Source organism: Neoarius graeffei, chromosome 7 (assembly GCF_027579695.1).
Source record: "Neoarius graeffei isolate fNeoGra1 chromosome 7, fNeoGra1.pri, whole genome shotgun sequence".
Lineage (NCBI taxonomy): Eukaryota > Metazoa > Chordata > Actinopteri > Siluriformes > Ariidae > Neoarius > Neoarius graeffei.
The window spans coordinates 42,118,142-42,143,356 of NC_083575.1; the positions used below are offsets into that span (position 1 = coordinate 42,118,142).

Below are 25,215 nucleotides of genomic sequence, written 5' to 3' on the forward strand. Positions count from 1 at the left end.
GAATCATTTTTCATGGCCACATAGTGGCCTATAAACACTATTCTGTCTGTTTTTAAAAAAAACCTGTTCTATATGCTGTGTCCCACAAATGCTGTTTTCATTTTTGTGTTTCAGCTGTGCTGTTCTGGCTGAACTATAAGGCAGCATATGATAACTGGAAGGAGCAGCGGCTAGCGTTAAACTCTGATATCCACATGGCCACTAAAGAAGTGGTTGACAAACTACCAGCGATCCAGCAGACCAGTGTCCAGGCCTTCAGTACTCTCTTCCTGCAGCTGACGGTCAATGACTTGGGCATCTGCCTGCCCATCACCAGCACCTCACAGGTAAAATGGACTCAGTCAACCTTTCACACAGGTTTGAAAATGATTTATTATTAATGCTTTTCTGACTCAACTGACTGTCCTTTAGGCCAATCACAGTTTGGATTTTGACACTGGCTCAGCATTGGTACTGACTATAGAAAGCACGCTGATCACGGCCTGCTCGTCTGAGTCTCTGGTCAGTAAAGGTCACTTCAAGAACTTCTGTATCCGTTTTGCTGAGGGTTTTGAGACGTCATGGGATGACTGGAAGCCTGAAGTTCGAGGAGATCTGGTGATGAATGCCTGTGAGTAGCAATACAGCAATACTTTAGAATGCGAGTACAAAACAGAATGATGAATGGGCTGAATGGATTAGCCTAGATGTTAATGAGCTCTGTGTTTTTTCAGGTGTTGTTCCTGATGGCACATATGAAGTTTGCTCAAGAACTACAGGCCAAGCCTCTGCAGGTAAGTGTGTGTGTGTGTGTGTGTGTGTGTGTGTGTGTGTGTGTGTGTGTGTGTGTGTTTTGCTGAAATTGTTGGCGTATAATCTTTCTGAGAGCAAACTATTCATTGTGCAGAGAGCAGCAGTGCAGGAACATGGACACTAAATGTTCTATGGAAGATGTGTGGGATAGACGTGCACATGGACCCCAATATTGGCAAACGCCTCAACGCCCTGGGGAACACCCTCACCTCACTGACTGGCGAAGAGGACACAGATGACATTGCAGATTTAAACTCAGAAAATATGGCTGACCTGTCAGACGAGGATGAGAGTGATGATATGTCCCCCACCATCCACATGGTCAGTGCATCAAGTCTTTAGGAACAGCGCTGGTTCTGGTGGATGTCTTTGTTGTATTCGGCTCAATTGATGCCTTGATGCCAATTGTTTGCGCTCTTCTCCCTCTGTGGTTACAGTGATATGGGAATCTGTGTGTTTAGTGCATTAGTTTTCTGTGTGCACTATTCAGAAAGTGTTTGAATGCATTTATGTTTGTGAGAAGTGTGTTTGGTCTAGCTGTGTGTGTGTGTGTGACCATTGTTTACAGTGTATGGAAGGGGATGCCAGCCCCAGACTCTCATTCAGGAAGCGGCTGGTGAACAGCATTCTGGGTCTTAGCCCTACGTTGTCCCCTCTTTCACCTTCATCGCCCATTGAGTATCGGGATGTTTCCAGTGCGGGCGCAATCACTCGTGCCAAGTCGAGAAGTGTTCGACTGCCTCGTTCTGCCAGTGCACAAAGAACTAGACACCCTAGACCCCTATCATGGGGCTGTGTATGTACTATAGAGTTATCAGCTGGCTGGCTTCCTCTCTGCCTCTCTTGACCTGTCTCACTCTGCATCTTTATCCCCTGCATCTGCGTTGCTCTCGGGTGGAAGATTGTTTTGAAAACTAAACTTAACATAATCAAAAACACATGTGGAATGATCATTATGGTTAAATGATTTCATTATACAAACTTGTGGACATGTTTTCGATATGCTCTGAATCACTTTTAGCTCAAGTGAAATTGAATGGGCACTATTACACAGTGGAGCTGTAGGGGCAGGTTTGACTTTTCTGGATCCTCTTACTCTTGTCTGACATCTGACCCTTCTCATTCTGACAAACGGGTGACCAGTCTTGTTTTGGTACACCTTTCCCACCAATTGTAGAGGGACAAAAGGCTATGCTCTTCTGTATGAGGGTGTGTGAATGAAAAAAAGTTTCAGTAATCAGTGAGTACATGGGGTGTGCTAGTATTATGGTATGATAAGTGTGTGACAAATGCTCCAGCATGCACCTTATTTGGAGCATTGTGTTTTGCTCTGGGGTTATGATTTTTTGGGTGTGCTTTCTCTATGCATGCATGCGCCAGAAAGTGAATCAGATTTTCCGATACTGATTTTAATATCGGTCGTCCTCCTCTTCTTTATCCAGGAGCCTATTGACCCACGCAAACAGGTTGTAATGGGTAATCAGATTATCGATGCCAGAGGACGGAAATTCACCAAGCGCCTGGTGGACATTAGAGAACTTAATGAGCAAGCCAAAGTCATTGACGACCTTAAGTAAGATTTCTGCTCAATCAATAAGTCAAACCCACCAGTGGTCTTGATGCATGAGTGAACACACCTGTCTTTTTTTTCTCTCTAAGGAAACTGGGAGCGAGTGAGGGCACAATAAATCAGGAAATCCAGCGCTACCAGCAGCTGGAATCTGTTGCAGTAAACGATATCCGTCGTGACGTGCGCAAGAAACTCCGCCGATCCAGTATGAGGGTGAGAACATCATCTTCAGCCATTAGTATAGCTTGTTTGTGTGTGTGTTCTCAGCAAACAAACAACTTCAATCTGTGTTTCAGGCTGCATCTCTGAAGGATAAATGGGGTTTGGGATACAAGCCCAGTTACAACAGGTCAAAAAGCATCTCCGCTGCAGGTAGACCAGCGATGAAGAGGATAGAAAGACAGAGGTATACACACTTCACTGTATTTAATGTAATACTGGCTTGAGTTGGAGAATTTTTACGGTCATATACAGTATGTGTGTTTTGTGAAGAATAAATGTGTGTGTGTGTTCTGTGTTTAGTTCCAGACTAGGAGATATGGATGATATGCCAGACATTAAAGTAGAAGTAGCACCTCCAGGCCCAAGGGTTACCTTCAATATCGACACGGTAGTGTGTGTGTGTGTGTGTGTGTGAGTGAAAGAGAGACTTTGCAAGTGTGTACATTGTTATAGCTCTGTGTGCTGTCAAATTATCTGTGTGTTTGTTTTACTTGTTCTTTGTACATCTTAATTTTATTCTTTTTGTTTAATTAGTATGTGACACCCCATTCCACTGTGGGTGGGGTTTTCTTTATTTTTCTTTATTTATTTGTGTGTTTTTCTTTCCTCCATGCCATACAGTGGTGCTTGAAAGTTTGTGAACCCTTTAGAATTTTCTATATTTCTGCATAAATATGACCTAAAACATCATCAGATTTTCACACAAGTCCTAAAAGTAGATAAAGAGAACCCAGTTAAAAAAATGAGACAAAAATATTAGACTTGGTCATTTATTTATTGAGGAAAATGATCCAATATTACATATCCGTGAGTGGCAAAAGTATGTGAACCTCTAGGATTAGCAGTTAATTTGAAGGTGAAATTAGAGTCAGGTGTTTACAATCAATGGGATGACAATCAGGTGAGAGTGGGCACCCTGTTTTATTTAAAGAACAGGGATCAATCAAAGTCTGAGCTTCACAACACATGTTTGTGGAAGTGTATCATGGCATGAACAAGGGAGATTTCTGAGGACCTCAGAAAAAGCGTTGTTGATGCTCACCAGGCTGGAAAAGGTTACAAAACCATCTCTAAAGAGTTTGGACTCCACCAATCCACAGTCAGACAGATTGTGTACAAATGGAGGAAATTCAAGACCATTGTTACCCTCCCCAGGAGTGGTCAACCAACAAAGATCACTCCAAGAGCAAGGCGTGTAATAGTCGGCGAGGTCACAAAGGACCCCAGGGTAACTTCTAAGCAACTGAAGGCCTCTCTCACGTTGGCTCATGAGTCCACCATCAGGAGAACACTGAACAACAATGGTGTGCGTGGCAGGGTTGCAAGGAGAAAGCCACTGCTCTCCAAAAAGAACATTGCTGCTTGTCTGCAGTTTGCTAAAGATCACATGGACAAGCCAGAAGGCTATTGGAAAAATGTTTTGTGGATGGATGAGACCAAAATAGAACTTTTTGGTTTAAATGAGAAGCATTATGTTTGGAGAAAGGAAAACACTGCATTCCAGCATAAGAACCTTATCCCATCTGTGAAACATGGTGGTGGTAGTATCATGGTTTGGGCCTGTTTTGCTGCATCTGAGCCAGGACGGCTTGCCATCATTGATGGTACAATGAATTCTGAATTATACCAGTGAATTCTAAAGGAAAATGCCAGGACATCTGTCCATGAACTGAATCTCAAGAGAAGGTGGGTCATGCAGCAAGACAACGACCCTAAGCACACAAGTCATTCTACCAAAGAATGGTTAAAGAAGAATAAAGTTAATGTTCTGGAATGGCCAAGTCAAAGTCCTGACCTTAATCCAATCAAAATGTTGTGGAAGGACCTGAAGTGAGCAGTTCATATGAGGAAACCCACCAACATCCCAGAGTTGAAGCTGTTCTGTATGGAGGAATGGGCTAAAATTCCTCCAAGCCGGTGTGCAGGACTGATCAACAGTTACCGGAAACGTTCAGTTGCAGTTATTGCTGCACAAGGGGGTCACACCAGATACTGAAAGCAAAGGTTCACATACTTTTGCCACTCACAGATATGTAATATTGGATCATTTTCCTCAATAAATAAATGACCAAGTATAATATTTTGTCTCATTTGTTTAATTGGGTTCTCTTTATCTACTTTTAGGACTTTTGTGAAAATCTGATGCTGTTTTAGGTCATATTTATGCAGAAATATAGAAAATTCTAAAGGGTTCACAAACTTTCAAGCACCACTGTATACACACTTCACTTCCCTAGAAATTCACTTTGATCTTTGGTTAGCTATGAACTTGCTTTCTAGCTGTGCCCAGTGTATACCTCATGTCCAGAGAGGTTCTTTTTTTTTTTCTTAAATTATTATTTACCAGAACCTTTCCTGCACATGCACGCGCACACTGGAGCACAAAAAGTTTTTCATTTTTGTATGGGTTCTTCATGCATTTATTTATGTTTAAGATGAGTAATGTGGCCCTGGACACCATACAAACTCCACTTCCACCCCCCCAGAGTTCATCTCACTCTGTCTTTAAGGTATTGCCTTGTTGTGGAACTCACTTTATAACCTAATCTGCCAAAATCCAGTCAAAGATCTCTGTAGAGTACAAATGGAGCTGCAGCACATCTGGCCTGGCTTCTGGTTTACTTCTGCCTATCTTGTTAGAGCTGCATGAAACTGAACTGCGTCTTACACACACACACACACACACACACACACACACACACACACACACACACACACACACACACTCTGTCTCTCTCTCTCGCACACTCAAACATTCACTGGTGCTGGTGTTATCCTGTTTTGTCTTTCTGGTTGATTGTGTCTTCTACATCTCTTGAACTCCTTTTACATCTGGTGCATTGCTGTGCTATTGGATTTTACCATGGCTTTTTCATCTGTCTGTCTTTTCATTGCTTCATCCCTCTCTCCTCCGTTGGGTTGCAAAAATGTGCATGAATTTTGGGGAAAAAATATTCTCTGATACTAACCTGATTATAAGAAGTCAACGGATTTGGTTACCATTAGCACTTATTTGGCCCTGTAGGATTCTGTATGCAAGTTTAATGATATTGATATAGATTTGTACTTGAGAATAGGCTTGTGCTTTTGGAACATAACATGATGTTCTTGAATGGATACATTTTATTGTAGTTGTTAGATATCAGGTTATGGTGGTGCAGTGGTTAGCACTGTCGCCTCACAGCAAGAAGGTTCTGAGTTTGAACCTCATAGCTGATTGCAGCCTGTCTGTATGGGTTTCCTCTGGGTGTTCTGGTTTCTTCCCACAGTCAGAAGACATGTGGATTAGGTCATCTGGCTACTCTAAATTGTCCATAGGTGTGAATGTGAGCTTGAATGATTATTCGTCTCTGTGCTAGCCCTGTGATAGATTTGGCAACCTGCCGAAGCTGGACTCTGCCTCTCACCCAAGTCAGCTGGGACTGGCTCCAGCTTCCCTCTGAAGGATAAGCAGTATAGATGATGGATGGATTTCAGCTTTAAAATCTAAGGCAGTCTATGGCCAAATTTATGTACAGCAAAAACCTGTAGATGCAGAATAGTGTCGCCTCCCAGGACAGGCTTAGTAGCTGCTGCCATGTGAAACAGTCTGGAGAGGTTTGTAGATACAGTGGTGCTTGTGAACCCTTTAGAATTTTCTGTATTTCTTCATAAATATGACCTAAAACAACATCAGATTTTCACACAAGTCCTAAAAGTAGATAAAGAGAACCCAGTTAAACAAATGAGACAAAAATATTATACTTGCTCATTTATTTATTGAGGAAAATGATCCAATATTGCATATCTGAGAGTGGCAAAAGTGTTTGAACCTTTGCTTTCAGTATCTGGTGTGACCCCCTTGTGCAGCAATAACTGCAACTAAATGTTTCCAGTAACTGTTGATCAGTCCTGCACACCAGCTTGGAGGAATTTTAGCCCATTCCTCCGTACAGAACAGCTTCAACTCCTGGGATGTTGGTGGGTTTCCTCACATGAACTGCTCGCTTCAGGTCCTTCCACAACATTTCGATTGGATTAAGGTCAGGACTTTGACTTGGCCATTCCAAAACATTGACTTTATTCTTCTTTAACCATTCTTTGGTAGAACGACTTGTGTGCTTAGGGTCATTGTCTTGCTGCATGATCCACCTTCTCTTGAGATTCAGTTCATGGACACATGTCCTGACATTTTCCTTTAGAATTCACTGGTATAATTCAGAATTCATTGTTCCATCAATGATGGCAAGCTGTCCTGGCCCAGATGCAGCAAAACGGGCCCAAACCATGATACTACCACCACCATGTTTCACAGATGGGATAAGGTTCTTATGCTGGAATGCAGCATTTTCCTTTCTCCAAACATAACGCTTCTCATTTAAGCCAAAAAGTTCTATTTTGGGCTCATCCGTCCACAAAACATTTTTCCAATAGCCTTCTGGCTTGTTCACGTGATCTTTAGCAAACTGCAGATGAGCAGCAATGTTCTTTTTGGAGAGCAGTGACTTTCTCCTTGCAAGCCTGCCATGCACATCATTGTTGTTCAGTGTTCTCCTGATGGTGGACTCATGAACATCAACATTAGCCAATGTGAGAGAGGCCTTCAGTTGCTTAGAAGTTACCCTGGGGTCCTTTGTGACCTCGCCGACTATTACACGCCTTGCTCTTGGAGTGATCTTTGTTGGTCGACCACTCCTGGGGAGGGTAATAATGGTCTTGAATTTCCTCCATTTGTACACAGTCTGTCTGACTGTGGATTGGTGGAGTCCAAACTCTTTAGAGATGGTTTTGTAACCTTTTCCAGCCTGATGAGCATCAACAACACTTTTTCTGAGGTCCTCAGAAATCTCCTTTGTTCGTGCCATGATACACTTCCACAAACGTGTTGTGAAGATCAGACTTTGATTGATAGATCCCTGTTCTTTAAATAAAACAGGGTGCCCACTCACAACTGATTGTCATCCCATTGATCGAAAACACCTGACTCTAATTTCACCTTCAAATGAACTGCTAATCCTAGAGGTTCACATACTTTTGCCACTCACAGATCTGTAATATTGGATCATTTTCCTCAATAAATAAAAGAAAGTATAATATTTTTGTCTCTTTTTTTTAACTGGGTTCTCTTTATCTACTTTTAGGACTTGTGTGAAAATCTGATGATGTTTTAGGTCATATTTATGCAGAAATATAGAAAATTCTAAAGGGTTCACAAACTTTCAAGCACCACTGTAATTGCTGGATCAGTGAAAAGACTGACACAATTCTTATATACTGTGAGATGCCTCAATAGACAAGTGGATTAGTAAATGCTCTGACTATTGACTCTCACTGGTTGTTGAAGTTCCCGGAGGAGACAGAGATGGACTTGTTGTCTGTTGCCACTGATGATCCTGCCTGCCATAATCCATCATGCTCAGTGTTCAGTACACCCAACACACCTGAAGTCTTCTCACCCAGCATTCCCTTCCAGCCTGATGACAGTCGCCGTGACGACTTGTCCACCTCTTCGTCTGAGGACTCGGACAAAGATGATGAGTTTGACCGTGAGAGACCACACAGCTACTCCCGCCGGCCAGGGTGAGTTCCACATTCAACATGGCTTAAATACATTTAACTAAATAAAACATAAGGTTGTATTTTAGAGCCCACTGCTGCCTGCAAGGTGACTCCCACACCTCCCCCTCCCTGACAACCAACCTCACACCTCTGTTGATGCCTTGTGAGTTGATTTTAGCGAAAAGTGCTAGTGGTCCTGTTGTGGAGAAAATTATTTTACAGGCCAGAAGAAACAGATGCTTGAAATAGAGAACCTACAAAAATACACTGCATGGCAATATTGCAAAAATGTTTTTCTAAAGTAGAAAGTTATATGGTTTTCATAGGTATAGAAACTGTATCATAACTTGACACTATGTATGTCTGTGTTTCTCAGAACATCTCCGAGGAAGTCATCAGCATTAGCAGCACTGTTTAGCGAGCGGTGGCTGGCCACACCTTCTCAGCGTGGAGCAGTGACCCCACCCGTGGAGCGGAACATTGACTTTGAGCTTGACATACGTGTTGAAATTGACAGTGGCAAGTGTGTTTTACATCCCAGTGCTCAGCTACTAGAGCACGAGGAGCTTGCAATGCGCAGGTAAATACAATTCAAAGAATGCAGGGGGCACATTTCGAATTGATGTCCATTTTAAAAATGCACTCTTTAATCCCTGTAGAAGTTGTGATCGAAGCTCGCGTAGTTTGGATCAGGAATCTCCTCCAAAGAGACGGAAACTGCAGCCCAGCTTTACCGCCAGCTCCAGCATGCTGAGTGCTAAGAGGGTGCCTTCCTCTCTCCAAGGCAAGAGCAGTGACATTGAGACCACCATCTTTTACATTCCTGGAGTGGATGTTAAGGTCAGCAGCCGCGCACACGTATATGAATTAATATTAACTTGTGCATGCACGTATTCTAATGAAATCACATAAGAAACAAATTGTTCTTTTAACCAAGAATTAGGCTTAAGGTTCTGTATTTGTCCCCTCCCTCTCCCTCAAGTGTATTTTGAACTTTGTAGCTGATTAAATGTGAACCATGTCTTCACAGCTACACTACAACTCCAAGACCCTCAGGAGTGACTCACCCAACACCTCACGAGGCTCATCTTTACCTCGAACCTTCTCCAAAGAGTCCAAGCTGTATGGTATGAGAGACCTGCCTGGCCCTGTGGCCATGGCCCCTGGCAAGACTAACACACTCCTGTCCCCTCCTCCCCCTCCTCCCCTTCCTCTTCCCTCAGGTACACAGATTTTCTGTTTTGTTCCTGTCTGTGTGTGCACCAGGCGGGCTGTGTGCATGTTCCCTAGCCCAGCCTGTTTGCCTGGAGCATGGCAAGCCACATAGCATTCAGCTTCATCCTAGCATTAGCTCAGCACTTATCCATTTATGGCTCCCCTTCATTTTTTTTTGTAAATATGTATGAGTTATCTTTTCTTTGGCCTGTATGTGTTTGTGTCCTGTTAAGTGGTTCAGTGAAGTTGTATTTTGTCTGAATAAAAATTCAGTGTCTTCACAGAGAGATCCATGTGTTTCCTGATATCATATTTACTCAGATAATTGCTGAGTTTGGCCAGGTAATGGATTCTTATGAAAGAGGAAACACTTTGCGATGTTTACATTTCTCTCAGTGTTTTTCGTATCATTTAATTTTGGCATGTCGTTTCAGTAGGTCTGTACTCCACATGCTCAGAGTGCATGTATGCTTTTGAAACACTTGGTTGGATGCTTTGAAACCCTGGACCTGCAGGCACAAAGCTGAAATCTGCTGAAGTGTGTGTGTGTGTGTGTGTGTGTGTGTCTGCACGCGTGCTTCATTAACCATGGGGATTTTTGCAAGTAATGTGATGCAGTTCCCATTATAAATACAAAAATCTTTACTGTGTGTATTTGTTGTGTAGCCAAAGGAAAGGCAAGTGGTAGTGTGAAGACTGCTAAGTTATACGCATGGGTGGCCCTGCAGACTCTTCCAGAGGAAATGGTTATTAGCCCTTGCCTGTTGGACTTCCTTGAAAAAGCATTGGAGACCATTCCCATTACCCCAGTGGACAGGAACTATACAAGTATGTGCATTGCAGCATTTCAGGAATACACTCTGTGCTTAGTTTATGTAAATGCACTGTTTAGTTATTAGAAAAACGAGTGCACATGTTTTGTGTGGGTAGCAATGAGTGCACCAGAGGAGGACGTTGGCCATTTTGACTCTGTGGATCCATTGGAGGAGTCACAGGTCTCTCTGGTGTCGTCTTCTGCCTCTCCATACTCCTCATTCCCTGTGGACGTGGTTGTCTACGTTCGAGTACAGGTAAATATAAGCAAGCAGCTGCCGTATCAGGACTTCCTGATGCTTCAGAGAAATGCATCTGGTATTATCCTGATAATATCCTGATTGAGCAAATGTATGTGTATAAAGGCTGCTTACTATAATTTTTGGAAACTGCCTAGTAATTTTTCATACACGTGTTGTCGTTGTCCTGTCTGTCTGAGTTTGTGGTTACAATCAAATGTATGTGTATTCTCATTTAGCCATCCCAGATCCGGTTCAGCTGTCTGCCCATGTCTCGAGTGGAGTGTATGCTGAAGCTGCCCTCTCTGGACCTTGTCTTCTCCTCCAATAGGGGTGAGCTGGAACTTCCTGGCTCCACCCACCCAGCTGACACTCAGCACACACCTTCCTCCACGCCTCCTTCTGTGCACAGTAACCTCAGAATGCCTGGCAGCAAAGGTAGGAGTATCCAGCTACTCTGGTGTACTGTATGTAATTTCATATAGTTTCTGTAGTGAACTGTAATCCTAGCCAATGGTTTGCCTTTCATCAGGTCCATCCTTGGGTTTGGGTAGCCCTCTTGGGCGGAGTCGACATAGCAGTAGCCAATCTGATTTATCAGGCCCGGCTACTAACTCCTCTGGGCTGAGCTTCACAGCATGCATGTCAGATTTCTCTCTCTATGTGTTCCATCCATACGGAGCTGGCAAACAGAAATCTGCTGTCACTGGACTGCCACCTGGCCCAGGACCACTGGGTAAGTGACAAATATAGAAGCAGTGTTCGATATTTTTAAAGCATATAAAATTCAGAAAAGCCATTACAGTTGAGTTATTGTGCCATCATGAGCACTAGCTACAGCTGTTGTATATTCTGCGTTAGGAGCTGTAGAAGAGGAAAGCACATCTGTGACGGGCAGGAAGGATTCACTCTCCATTAACCTGGAGTTTGTTAAAGTCAGTCTGTCCAGAATGAGGCGTACAGGATATCCTGCCTTTATCGACACGTCCATTGTCAGCAAGGCAGGCAAGATGGACCCCACCCTCATTAACATTTCAGGTACGTTAGCCCGATCTAGTCTTCCAGTGTAATTCTGTGAGAACGAATCATATTTTCATGTTAATTAACTATATATGGCCACTTTACTCTGAGATCTGAGAAAGGGGATCTGTGTGTGTTCTTGTTTAGCGGTATGTGATATTGGCTCGGCTTCCTTGAAGTACGACATGAGACGCCTTAGTGAGATCTTGGCCTTCCCGAGAGCCTGGTATCGTCGCAGCATCGCTAGGCGACTGTTCCTAGGAGATCAGACCATCAATCTACCAGGTCAGACAAGATGTCCTCAGTCTCTTACTTATTTGTTCCCATATAATTGCTACTAATCCAGTCTTGGTTTTGTTTTTCTTGTACATACATGCTTGTCCAACTTTGTGTGTAATTTGTGGTGTTGTGGGAGTTTGTTTATTTATTTATTTATTTTAAAAGCATCAGGCCCAGCGACCCCAGACTCAGCCGAGAGTGTAGCCCAGCACCTGTCTCCTGAGTCCAGCCGGAAGGCCTACTGGAGGACGTGGGACAGCCAGTCTGCCCAGCACCCCTCCTCCAATGTTTTTAATGACTCCACCCCACCCAGCCACACACACCTCAAATCTCCCGCTACAGGACGTTCCCGCAGTGTGTCTGACTCCTCTGCACCCCGCAGAGGTACCGAAAAACACGTTTCTCTTTAGTGAAATGCACATGTGGGTGTTATTTGGTTAATAATATTGTGCTTCCCAGCAGACTCTGTAACCAAGACATCCACTCCATCCATCCGTAACAACAAGGCAATGGCACAGCAAGGATCGCCGTGGGAGACGCTGGTAGTGTTTGCCATCAACCTCAAACAGCTAACTGTTCAAATGAACATGAGCAACGTCATGGGCAACAACACGTATGTGATCAACCTCCTGTATTTATACAGTAATACACACAGTGTTCTGCTACATAATTAAATATGAATAATGCATAAGTAAGGAATAAAACTTTTTTTAATACCACAGCAATTTGCGAATGCTAACAATTTTATTTTATTAAGAATTTATCTTGTACATTTTATCCATTTATAACTGTGGAATATCCACGAAGTAAGTTAGTTCCTGTTAACACATTTGTTATAAACGCTGTAAACCAGCATGTCACTCTTTTAAAGTTAATAAGCCACAAAAATACAAATGCAATGTCATGTTACAGAGAAACCGCAAAGTCCACCATCCTACAGGTGTCCCGTATCAGAATTTTTATTTATTTATGTATTTATTTTATTTATTTTTTTAAATAAACTTTTACTGTTACAATGTGCTGATGCTGGAGACTTCTTCCAAAAATGATTAATTTATCATCACAAAGTTTCAGCAAATCAACAATTACAAATGTTTTTAAATTTCAACATTCTCCACCACCCCAATCCCTGTTAAGCTGCTACTATAGAAATGTCAACATGGAACACACACACTCGTACAAACATGCATACACCCATAATGCATAATACATACAACCAGATTCAGGTGTGTGTGTGTGTGTGTGTGTGTGTGTGTGTAGCTGGACAACGAGTGGTTTGAAGAGTCAGGGGCGTCTGTCAGTGGGCAGTAATAGAGATCGGGAGATCAGCATGGCTGTGGGATTGGGACGCTCCAAACTGGACTCCAAAGGAGGAGTGGTGGGAGGAAACATAGATGTCAACACACTTGAGATGGTCTGTGAGTACACACCTCAAACACTTCAGAAAAATGAAGTCTTTGTACCCTTCCTAGAACATTGATAAATCAACTTCTGATTATTTCTGGGTAGTTTTGTATAAAATGGCGATCTTAACAGTTAACATGAAAGTGTAATTTCAACTTTATTTATTTATCTATTTATTTATTTATTTATTTTTGGTCTTGCGTTTATTGTTAGCCTGTTAAAATGACATGCTAAGAGTGTCCCACAGTCAATTATACAGGAACCATTTAATTAAAAAAATATATATATATTGGCAGCACTTTAGTTTTATAAACTGTTCTGGACAAATAAATACTTAATCTATGTTTGTTGAATATTTGAACATTCATACTGTACTAAGTTTGGGTTGTTAATTTCTTGAAGCCCATATTTCGGAACACCCCAACCAACAGCCAAGCCATAAGATTCAGATCACCATGGGTTCAACGGAGGCTCGGCTTGACTACATGGGCTCTAGCATCCTGATGGGGGTCTTCAGTAATGCTGACCTGCAGCTGCAGGATGAGTGGAAGGTCAACCTTTGCACTGAGGCTAGTCTATCAGAGAAAAGGTAAGCTCCTCCTACTTGGGCACACTCAAACCAAAAAGTCCAGGGTTGGGCACAACTCCACAAGTGTGTTTTATTTTGTATGGGTGTGGCGTTGATAAATTGCAGACTCTATTGGATTAAAGTGATAATATAATAGGATTATAGGAGGCATTGTATCCGGTCTAGCGCCACCCCTTGGACTTCTAGTTGTGCCGCAAGGACTATCTCAGGAGTTATCAATGGTATAGTGACTGGCCTATCGTGGAAGAGAATATAGGTATCACCAAAATATTAGCCTGACAAAATATGCAAGATATCACAAAATATTTTATTACATTGCATGTTGAATTACACATTACTCTGCATTGAACTACACAGATAATAAATCATTCACTGGTCACAATAATGGGGAATGGTCTTCTCTGGGACTGATCTCTCGTAGTTTTAATAAATAGAACTATGATCCCCGTGTGTGTGTATGTGTGTGTCCTGCAGTGAGATCTTTGTGCATGGGGACTTGCAGTGGGATATCTTCCAGGTGATTATTTCTCGATCCACCACTCCTGATCTGATCAAGATTGGCATGAAGCTGCAGGAGTTTTTCACTCAGCAGTTTGACACGAGCAAGCGTGCCCTGTCCACCTGGGGTCCAGGCCCATACCTACCTCCCAAAACCCCAATAGCCAGCGTAGACAAAGGAGCTGCTGAACTCTGTGAGTGTGTATGTGTGTGCGCATGTGCAGTTCCTGTCTTGTTTGTTGAACTTCTACTTTAATTATGCAGTATATGGTTGCCATTAGCTCATCTGCCTTTAGAAACCGCAAGATTCTGGTTTAGTTATGCTGTACAAGGCTTGACCATTAGCCTGACTTCAATTTTTCAAATGAAACCACACCATACTGCATACAGCATTAGATGCTTTTAAGAATTTATGTATCTCTCTGTTCCACCCATTCTCAGATATGGATGCAGCTCATCATCGGCACTGGCCTGCTGTGCTGAAAATGGTGGCCGGCTGTCACATCTCCCTCTTCCAGATGCCACTCCCCGAGGATGCTGTGCAGCTTGGGGGCTCAATGAGTCTCCATGGCAACCACATGACCCTAGCGTGTTTCCATGGACCCAATTTCCGTTCCAAATCATGGGTTCTATTTCACCTTGAGGAGCCCAACATTGCCTTCTGGACTGAAGCTCAGAAGATCTGGGAGGATGGTACTGAAACTTGCATAGGTGACACTATGCTAAATTAATATAACACCATCAGTATGCTGTCTATGTATCTCTCTCTGTGTAATATATAAATTATGTATGTATGTATGTAATCACATACTCTCGCTCTTGCTTACACCCAGGCTCCAGTGATGACTCCACCTATATTGTGCAGACTCTAGACTTTCACCTTGGACACAACACAATGGTGACTAAGCCATGTGGTGCACTAGAGTCTCCCATGGCAACCATCACTAAGGTAACCCGTCGTCGCCATGAGAACCCACCTCATGGAGTGGCCACGGTCAAGGAATGGTTCAACTACGTCACAGCCATGAGGAATGAAGGTAGACAACCGTACCTGGATTTTATGATTATACTTATTTTCTGTTACTGTTCACACAGACAAAGTTACTGTTCACATCAGAATGTACATTTTTCACTGAGACCTTGTATTGACTGGAGAGTTGAACTACTCCTGTAAAGTCTTCTCCAGCACATCCCAAAGACTTTCAATGGGGTTAAGGCCAGGACTCTGTGGTGGCCAATTCATGTGTGAAAATGGTTCCTCATGCTTTCTGAACCAATCTTTCACAATTTGAGCACTCATTTTATGCCCATGGCATCAGGGAAGAAAAAGTCCATTGATGTGATAACCTGGTCATTCAGTCCAGTCAGGTTCAGCTGACTTCGTTTTATTGCCCTGTAATGTTGCTGAGCCTCGACCTGACCAACTGAAGCAACCCCAGATCATAGCACTGCCTCCAGAGGCTTTACAGTGGCCACTATGCATGATGGATGCACTGCTTCATGCCCTTCCCTTCTTACCCTGACACACCCATCACTCTGGAACAGGGTAAATCTGGACTCTTCAGACCACATGACCTTTTTCCATTGCTCCAGAGTCTAATCTTTATGCTCCCTAGCAAACTGAATCCTTTTCTTCCGATTAGCCTCAGAAACCAGTGGTTTCCTTTATAGTCGCACAGCTGTTTAGTCACAATCCTGTGAGTTCTCATCACATTGTGAGTGTGGAAATACTCTTACTTTCACTATTAAATAGTGAAAGTATAGTGAAGAATAGTGAAAAACTCCTGTGAGTTTTATTGTCGAATGTTTAATGATTTGACTTCAAGCGTTTAACTGATCTCCTCCAATCACACTCGGTTGAGACTTTTTTCCAAACGCATTTCTTCCACCAAGTTGATGGTTTACCGCTATCCTTCCAGGTTTTAATAATGCGTGGACAGTTCTTAACCTATTTCCAGTAATATCAGCAGTCTCCTTTGTTGTTTTCTTTGCTTGATGCAGGCCAATAATTTGACTCTTCTGAAACACAGTAACATCTTTTCCACAACCACAAGATGCGTCTTCTGACATCTTTGTTTAAGAAGTGAGAAGCTACTCACTGCACCAGTTAGGGTTAAAAGAATTGTTGCCAGCTGGAATATATTAATCACTGCAGTAATTACCCAATAAAAGGCTCTTAAGTATTTGCTCTCTCTTGTGTGTGTGTGTGTGTGTGTGTGTATGTATGTATGTGTATATATATATATATATATATATATATATATATATATATATATATATATATATATATACACACACACACACACGCGCTCATCTTGTTTATGAATGTCATGGCAATATTTGGGCTTTCAGTAATTTCTTTGAACTGTTCTTTTTCTGTGGGAGAATGTATGGCATACATCTTTTAAAAAAACACTAGAATTTGGTGCATAATTTTCTTTTGGTTTTCTGAAATCAACACAGGGTCAAAAATATATATACAGCACACCTAATATTTGGGTAAAAGGTCTCTTCGCAAGATTCACCTTGACCAAACATTTTTGTTTACCATGAACAAGCTGCTGGCAGAATTCTGGTTGGATAATTCATGACTCTTCATGGTAGAATTGGTAGAGTTCAGTTAATTTTGGTTTTGTTTTGTTTTTTCTTGGCATGGACTCAACTTAAGCACGGTCCATATATTTTCAATAGGGTTGAAGTCAGGACTTGTTTTAAGCTTAATGTTAGCCTGCTTTATCCTCCACAACCAGCTCTGATGCGTGTTTGGGTTCATTGTCCTGTTGTAACTCCCAAGTCCCTAGTCGTGTTCAAGTTTCTGATGGTTTATGCTGAAGAATTCTGAGGTAGTCCTCCTTCTTCATTATTCCATCCACTTTGTGCAATGAACCAGTTCCACCGGCAGCAAAACCTCCCCAGAGCATGGTGATCCGACCACCAGCTGGTACAGTGTCCTTCTGTACATGGTGGTCACTCTGACCAAACACCTCAATCTTTGTCTCATCTGACCATACAGCTATCATCCAGAAGGCTTTTTCTTTGTCCGTGTGGTCAGCTTCAAACTTTAAGCTTGAGGGTGTTAGTTTTGGAGCAGAGGGTTATTTCTTGGATAGCAGCCTCTTAGTCCATGGTGATCTGAACTGTAGACAGTGATCCATCAGCTTCCAGTTCATGTCAGGGCTGTGCCATGGTGGTTCCCAGGTTGTTCCTGACTATCCAAACCAATTTCCTTTCAGCTGCAGGTGACAGTTTGGGTTTTCTTGAAGAAAAGTGGCTTGGCAAAGTGAATATACACCACAATAACTTGGATACAATTGTTTGAACTGATCTTGGAATTTGTAATTGTTTAGAAATGGCTCCAAGAGACATTCCAGAGTTGTGTATATCTACGATCCTCTTTCTCAGATCTGCACTGAGCTCCTTGGACTTTCCCATTTTACTGTGTGTTGGTCAATCCAATGAGTGCTGTAAACAAACCCTTTTTATGAAGGCACAGAGAAGCTCCCAGCTGTAGCCAATCATGATCACTAACAGGAAGTTAAGAGACCTCGGCCTTGGCAAGATAAGAGACATTTCGGAAGTTTCAGCACCTCTGAATTAATAATCTGAGTGCATGTGTGTAAATTTTTGACCCTGTATGTATAATTTTGACCCTGTGTTTTCAGAAAACCCAAAGAAAATTAAAACTTGTGCACCAAATTCTAGTGTCTTCTTTTTTTTTAATTCTATTAAAGATGTATGCTGTACAATCATTCTGCCACAGAAGAACAATCCAAAGAAATTACTGAAAGCCCAATTATTGCCATGACATTCATGTCACTGTATGTAAACTTCTGACCACAACTCTGTGTGTGTGTGTGTGTGTGTGTGTGAGAGATATGTAAAATACCTAAAATACATTTTGTTTACTAATACTCACTCTCCCTCACGCAGAGCTGAATCTCTTGCGCAATGTGGATGCAAATAACTCGGACAGTGGAGCTGCTGCTAAAAGCTCCAGTCTGCTGAGTAGTTTTCGTGGTTCATCCAGCTACAACCATGAGACTGAAACCATATTTGCTCTACCAAGGATGCAGCTTGACTTCAAGTCTATCCATGTGCAGGATCCAGAGGAGCCATCCCTCAGTGGTAAAGCCACTGCTTATAGCCTACTGAAAACTCTCAGTCTTTATCATCATTTAGGAGGAAAGATAATGTGGTTGTGTTTAAGAGATTGTAAACCTAAACTGTGTGTGTGTGTGTGTGTGTGTGTGTGTGTGTGTGTATAGACCCTAGCAGCAAGCCCAAAGTGGAGTGCAGTGTGGTGACTGAATTCACTGATCACATCTGTGTTACTATGGATGCTGAGCTCATCATGTTCCTGCATGATCTGGTTTCTGCATACTTAAAGGAAAAGGAAAAAGGTGATGCATGTAGAATTAGCAGTCAAGTCAAATCTATCAAATGCTAATGAAAGTAAGAGTCTGAGTTTTGCTGTTGTATTTTGACACATTCTGCTATAATGAATGTATTCTTCGTGCTGATTAGTTAGGTATATTTTAAGTATGTGACACTTTTGGGGTGTGTGTGTGTGCGCGCCATAGCCCTGTTTGCCCCGCGCATGTCCGCGTCACGGCCGGGTCAGAAGAGCCCCACAACGCTGCAGGAGGACGGCTCAGCTGAAAAGGAGAAGCTTAAAGAAGATGGCTTGAACTATACCACTGTGGACTGGAGAGAGTTTCTGTGCAATACCTGGCACCTGGAGCCCACGCTGCGGTAACTTAACACTGCCCACTCTCACCTCTTCTCTCTGCACTCACAACTAGGGAAGAACAGCATGGCGATTGATATTTATATAAACAATCAGGTCCATAAATATTTGGACACGGACAATGTAATTGTTAATTTGGCAACCTACCACAGTATATACTAGTTCAAATTAAACCATGAATAAGAGCTCAAAGTGCACTTACACATGTTCAGCTTTAATTTGAGGGACTCTCTTCCACCCATTCTCAGATATGTAGAAGACTTCTCGGCACTGGCCTGCCGTCCCTCAGTGGTAAAGCCACTCTCTTACAAGAGTCCCCCTTTATAAGTGACCAAAAGTAATTGGACAGACTAACATAATTATGAATCATCATTTTAAGGCTTGGTTGCAAGTGTTTTGCAGTCAGTGACTGCCTGAAATCTGAACCATGCATACCCCTTTTCCACCAAATCAGTTCCAGGGCTGGTTTGGGGCCAGTGCTGGTGCTGGTTCACAACTCGTTCAACTTGCGAGCCAGCTGAGAACCAGTTTGCTTTTCCATAGCTCGCGGTGCTAAGGGAAGCCACGTCATTATGTCGCTGTATACGTCAGTTACGTCGCTACGTTTGCATAAACCTTGGCGCGAATATCGAAGCAAAAACAACACGGAAGAAGCAGCAACAACAATAATGATAATAATGGATGACTTCGCGTTTGTACAGCTGCTGCTTCTCGTCGCTTAAAAATGATGATCTTTCGCGGTCTTGTTATTGTTGTTGGTCTTAACAACTCCGCTCCCCCCCGCTGACGTAAGCGGTTCTTTCCTCTGGCCCAGCAGAGAGTTGGTGCTAGCCTGGAACTGGTTTTTCTGGCCCCAGAGCCAGTTCTTTGTCAGTGGAAACAGAAAACACGGTTCCAAACTAAGCACTGGCCCCGAACCAGCCCTGGAACTGCTTTGGTGGAAAAGGGGCAACAGACATCACCAGGTGCTGGGTTTCTTCCTTGGTGATTCTCTGTCAGTCGTTTACTTCCATTGTGTTCAGTTCGTGTTTGTTCTTGAGGAGTTTTCCTTTCAGCAAATGAAATGTGTGCTCAGTCGTATTCAGATCAGCTGACTCACTTGGCCATTGCAGAACATTCCACTTCTTTGCCTTAAAACATCTTGGGTTGCTGTTGAAGTACACTTTAGGTCAGGAATGTGAAGCACTTCTGAAGCATTTAGCTAATTCAGAGGAGATAATCTGGCCCTATACACTTCAGAATCCATCCTACTGCTTTTGTCAGTAATCAGATTGTTAATCAAGTACAAGGAACCAGAACTATACAGGCTTTTTAAATGTGTTTTGGCAAACTCTAATGTGGTCTTCCTGTTTTGAAAGAAGGGGGACCCCGTCTAAAAAGTGCTGTAATTCCTACACTGTACATCATTAATTTAAACTCCACTGTACTGTGGTTGACAGCTACAATAACAGTTGTGCCGTGTCCAATTATTTATGGACCTGACTGTATATACGGTTCAAATTGACATGTTCAAGATTCCATTATATCCTGTGGGAAAAGAGGTTTTGTGCTAGAAAGACACCTATAAAGTATAAAGACACTCCAGGAAACTGTCTCAAATCAAAAGCCGAGAGCAATAAAATATTGGCAACGTATTAAAGGACTCCCCAGAGGGTCACACGTAAAGCTTTTATGTAGGTTGAGTTCCGAGTATAGTTATAGATTATACACATTATATTCATGTGATCTATTAATGATCAATGGCAAAATTTCCACGCACATTACAATACGCAATTATAATAAAGCTCTAAATAATAAAATGTTTGTCATATGCATGAATTTTTAGCTAATTGACCATGTGTAACTCATGAAAACACTACCATCTCTGTGATTGATCATAATGACTACAGACATCCTCTGGCAACATTGCTTCTGGACTCAAAACATCACAGAAAACATAATTTTACAAAGGTTTTATTTGAATGGTTTGCAAATACTGTGAGCAAACCTTTGAAACTTAGTATCAAGTGTTTGTCATATGCACAGTAAGGAACATGTCCTCTTGCACAATGAAATTCTTAGTTTGCCGTCCACCATGAATGCCAATTACAACAGTAAATGGGTGGAAGAAATAATACAAAGTAAAGGCAATATAGTGTAGTCATGAAAGTGTTCTGGATTTTCCTGGAATTCCGGATTTTTAGATTTTCCTCCGGATTTTTTCCGCTAATGACCCAGAAATCCGGATATTTGAGAAAACTCTTGAAAATCTCCGGTTTTCCGAATGGAGAAATTTATTTTTCGGATTTTTCACGTTCCTAGAAGCGCCGTAATACTTCGCATCATCCTTGCATGGGCGCGGTCCTTAAATAGCCCAAACATAGTTCATTGATTTAAAGACAGGTGTTCTTTGTTAACGGCGCGCGTGCCGGAGCTCGTTAGGCGCGCGCGCGCCCAAGGCGCGCCTTCAGGTGCACATGCTAAGGCGCGCAGGGCTGACACCGTTCTGCACAAGTGCAGCACAATCACACTAGAAAGCATGTTCAAGCTTCCAGTGTAGCTGCAGTCTTTTTAGTTGCGAATTACGAGTATTTCCTCTTGTGTTAATAATTCGCCATGTCAAAACAAGCAAAACTTTCCTCCTTCTTTCAACGTGAAGAGAGGTAAGCAATTTATTTATTTATCCCCCCAATCAAAGTTGCATTTGTGGTTTCGAAGCTAAGTTTTAGTGCTGTTTCTAGAACACAACATCAAGAAAACGTGGAAGAAACAGCAATAATGGAAGAGCCGGTTTCTAAGCTGCCTAAAACTAGCAATGGTAATTATTTTTTTTTGTTACATAGTGTACTCAGGCTGCCAGTCAGTGTGTGACACACACACACACACACACACACACACACACACACACACACACACACACACACGCGTGTGCACACCCTACGGCCCTGATTTACATGAGAAACTTGGTATTCATTGGTGTGTTTAAATTTACAGACAATATGAACTAATGTAAACAATTGGCTTCAACTCGCATAAATATGAATTGGAAATGTTTAGTTCACTTTAGCTTCTGCAAACGCACAACTCTACTAAAAGATTGATAAATGAGGCTCAATGTCCCCAACGTTGAAACCTGAAAGCTTTAGAAACTCTCTAACAGACCTTTATTTTTTAACAGTGCTGTTTTGGGATTTTGCGGACTTTACCTTCAACTGTCTGATTTTTTTTTTTTCAAAGTAATGAACTGTGTAGCAGGAAAATCACCGCGTTTTCTAAATGCACTCCTGAAAGTTACTAATTAACTAGGGGAATTAAATTTTATATTTTTGGCATGTTAATTATTAATGTACATGAAAGAAAAAGGCTTAGAAGTTATAACTTGTTTTAGTGAAAATAAGTACTAAAATGCACTAGAATGCAGGGTTTTGTGTGTTATGTTATTAAAATATTTTCGGGGGACGTTGGCCCCCCATATTTCAGGGTTTTTTCCTTTGCTCCACTTTCATCTGTAATAGTGCAAAATAAAAGCAAAAGTACAAAATAAAGGTAATGTAGTGCAAAATAGGCAGTATAAGACAATGATCGAACGTAGCAGCGAAAAGGGCAGTAATGTCCAAACAGATGTAAACAGTGAAGGACAGTTTACAGGGAGGCAATGTTCCCTCTAATTTTTCATGTGCCTGAGCATACAGTATGTGCCAAGTCCCTGAGCACCTGCCTTGTACCATTGTGAGCAACTTCAGACATACACGCGGGCCAACTGTATAATAATCTTACCATACCGTATCTGTACAGCAGGGCCGGCCCAAGCCTTTAAGGGGCCCTAAGCAGAATTTGATTTGGGGGCCCCCCACACCACCAAAACTACACTGCTAGCTGCCTTATTATTTCTTAGGCTACACAGTTAGTCTAGCCACCCACCATAATCTGCGTTTTTAGTTGGTTTACATTATACTGCAACTTGTGGCTATTGCAATATAAAATATTCAGAGTGATGTGTGGCATATTTGTAAGTAAAACAACAAATCAGTAGACAAGACACTGTATATGTTAACTTGTTAACATATACAGTGTCTTGTCTACTGATTTGTTGTTTTACTTACAAATATGCCACACATCACTCTGAATATTTTATATTGCAATAGCCACAAGTTGCAGTATAATGTAAACCAACTAAAGCTTAATCTAACATAATTAGCATTATGTTAGATTAAGTAGTAAAGATTGAATGCACGCCGTTAATCTGCACCGTTTTATAGCACAGCTGATGTAGGACAAAAATCTGTTCAAATGCCAAGAAATGACGTTTTGTGCTCTGCGCATGCGCAGTGGGGCTTTGTAGGACGCATTGACATGTAGGACAGTTTATCAGAACACCTGCCGTGCTGTACAGTACCATACAGCAAACCCATCACTTTTGTGTGTTGAGGCAAATATCACTCCAATAGCAATAATACCTTCCTATTTTACTACCTTACTTTGGCTTCGCAGCACGTCTTGCAGAGCAGCCCTTTCTCACTCGAAAACGAAAAAATGTCCCCAAGTTTTACATCCTGTCCGTCCGTGCGCACATACTCCGACAGCCATTCCAGTTTAAAAGCTTCACATTTCTTTTTTATTCTCGCTTGATGCGTGGACGTACCCGGTCGTTTCGCCATTGCTGCATTTACCTCAGCTTCAGACTCCGAACTCAAACGGCAAGCACTAGCAACAGAATCATAACATGATGGCACGTAACACTTCCGGTGGACGTGCCATACGTAAGCTAAAACGTCACATAAACATTTTTATTTTACTAATAGTAATAACACACAAAATAATGAAAAATATTTTTGTGTATTATTGTCTATAATTGTGTCTGGCCATCAGTTTTTTAATATTGACTCTAAAAAAAAATTAGGAGTGCCAGGAAAGCAGGTAAAGCTAACAAGCTAACCCATTCAGAATTCTCTGCGCTGGCATAGGGTTGCTCTGCGCGGAGAGCGTGGGAGCACTGCGCGATTGCGGAGGCGCGCAGCTTAGAGGGAACATAGCAGGGAGGTAGTCCATGGTTATAGATTCCTGTCAGCTGTTCAGGAGTCTGATGGCGGTGGGAAAGAAAGAGTTCTTTAGTCTGACAGTCCTGCATTTCACACACTGTACCTGTGGCCTGAGGGTAGAAGTGTGAACAGTCCATGCTGGGGGTGGGTGGGGTCTTTGAGGATGGAGGCAGCTCTCCTGTGGACTCTGCGGTGGTAGATGCCCTGCAGAGAGGGCAGTGGAGTTCTGGTGATCCTCGCAGCAGTCTTCACCACCCTCTGCAGGCGTTTGCAGTTCATTGCTGTAGTGTTGCCGTACCACTAGTATTCCAGTACATATTGGGGCATCACGGTGGTGTAGTGGTTAGCGCTGTCTCCTCACAGCAAGAAGATTCTGAGTTCGAGCCCAGTGGCCGATGGGGGCTTTTCTGTGTGGAGTTTGCATGTTCTCCCCGTGTCTGTGTGGGTTTCCTCCGGGTGCTCCGGTTTCCCCCACAGTCCAAAGACATGCAGGTTAGATTAACTGGCTACTCTAAATTGCCCATAGGTGTGAATATCTGAGCACGAGTAGCATGGTGGCTGCCAGCGGCACCATTGTATGCCTTTGACTCAGCCGTGCTGAGCACTTCATAATTCAGCTTTAAGAAAGGATGATTCCAGCACTATTGAACTCATGGGAATGGAGCTATACAAGTCCATTATCAGTATCCGTACATGTTGTATCGTGACGACGGGCCTCATTTATCGATCTTTTAGCAAAGTTGTGTGTAAATATTCACATAAGCCAAACCGAACTAAAAATCCTATCTGTATGAGCCCTTTCAATCTGGTTTCCGCACACGTCACAGTACAGAGACTGCTCTTCTGCGAGTGGTAAATGACCACCTCCTGTCTGCTGATCACTTAACATTCTCATTCTCCTTGACTTACTGCATCTGCTGCATTTGACACCGTCAATCATGACACACTCATCTCCTGTCCGTCAGATATTGGTATCAGATATGGCCCTCCGATGGGTTCGGTCCTACCTCACCAACAGATGACAGTTTGTCACACTGGGTCTACATATGTCCTCCATGTCCCCTATTACTCATGGTGTCCCCCAGGGGTCTGTTCTTGGGGCCCTTCCTTTTCCTTATATACATCCTGCCCCTTGGCCAAATTATTCGTAACCACAGTCTTAACTTGCACTGCTACGCTGATGACGTCCAATTATATCTCACTACATCCTCCCCCACTGACCCCCCTCCCAGTTCCCTCAATGACCATCTATCAGACCTAAAGTTGTGGAT

General features: G+C 42.5%; 1 protein-coding gene across 5 annotated transcripts in view; it reads left to right on the forward strand.

Annotated features, from left to right (window-relative positions):
- The window catches only part of kiaa1109 (KIAA1109 ortholog), a 77,914-nt gene that overhangs the window by 49,075 nt on the left and 3,624 nt on the right, over positions 1-25,215 (forward strand). For 2 of the 5 annotated variants that reach the window (XM_060925688.1, XM_060925689.1), the window contains 30 exons: positions 115-326; positions 412-610; positions 714-773; positions 887-1,113; positions 1,361-1,588; positions 2,235-2,365; positions 2,452-2,575; positions 2,659-2,768; positions 2,885-2,972; positions 5,020-5,094; positions 7,908-8,143; positions 8,499-8,702; positions 8,782-8,962; positions 9,153-9,345; positions 10,004-10,165; positions 10,268-10,407; positions 10,629-10,827; positions 10,922-11,125; positions 11,251-11,427; positions 11,557-11,694; positions 11,854-12,072; positions 12,148-12,301; positions 12,949-13,106; positions 13,495-13,681; positions 14,156-14,373; positions 14,621-14,890; positions 15,013-15,216; positions 18,110-18,304; positions 18,445-18,579; positions 18,760-18,931. In XM_060925688.1, coding sequence (XP_060781671.1) covers positions 115-326; positions 412-610; positions 714-773; positions 887-1,113; positions 1,361-1,588; positions 2,235-2,365; positions 2,452-2,575; positions 2,659-2,768; positions 2,885-2,972; positions 5,020-5,094; positions 7,908-8,143; positions 8,499-8,702; positions 8,782-8,962; positions 9,153-9,345; positions 10,004-10,165; positions 10,268-10,407; positions 10,629-10,827; positions 10,922-11,125; positions 11,251-11,427; positions 11,557-11,694; positions 11,854-12,072; positions 12,148-12,301; positions 12,949-13,106; positions 13,495-13,681; positions 14,156-14,373; positions 14,621-14,890; positions 15,013-15,216; positions 18,110-18,304; positions 18,445-18,579; positions 18,760-18,931 — 5,200 coding nt within the window. The remainder of the gene's footprint in view (positions 1-114; positions 327-411; positions 611-713; positions 774-886; positions 1,114-1,360; positions 1,589-2,234; positions 2,366-2,451; positions 2,576-2,658; positions 2,769-2,884; positions 2,973-5,019; positions 5,095-7,907; positions 8,144-8,498; positions 8,703-8,781; positions 8,963-9,152; positions 9,346-10,003; positions 10,166-10,267; positions 10,408-10,628; positions 10,828-10,921; positions 11,126-11,250; positions 11,428-11,556; positions 11,695-11,853; positions 12,073-12,147; positions 12,302-12,948; positions 13,107-13,494; positions 13,682-14,155; positions 14,374-14,620; positions 14,891-15,012; positions 15,217-18,109; positions 18,305-18,444; positions 18,580-18,759; positions 18,932-25,215) is intronic. The other 3 variants (XM_060925692.1, XM_060925690.1, XM_060925691.1) reach the window with 3 other exon arrangements.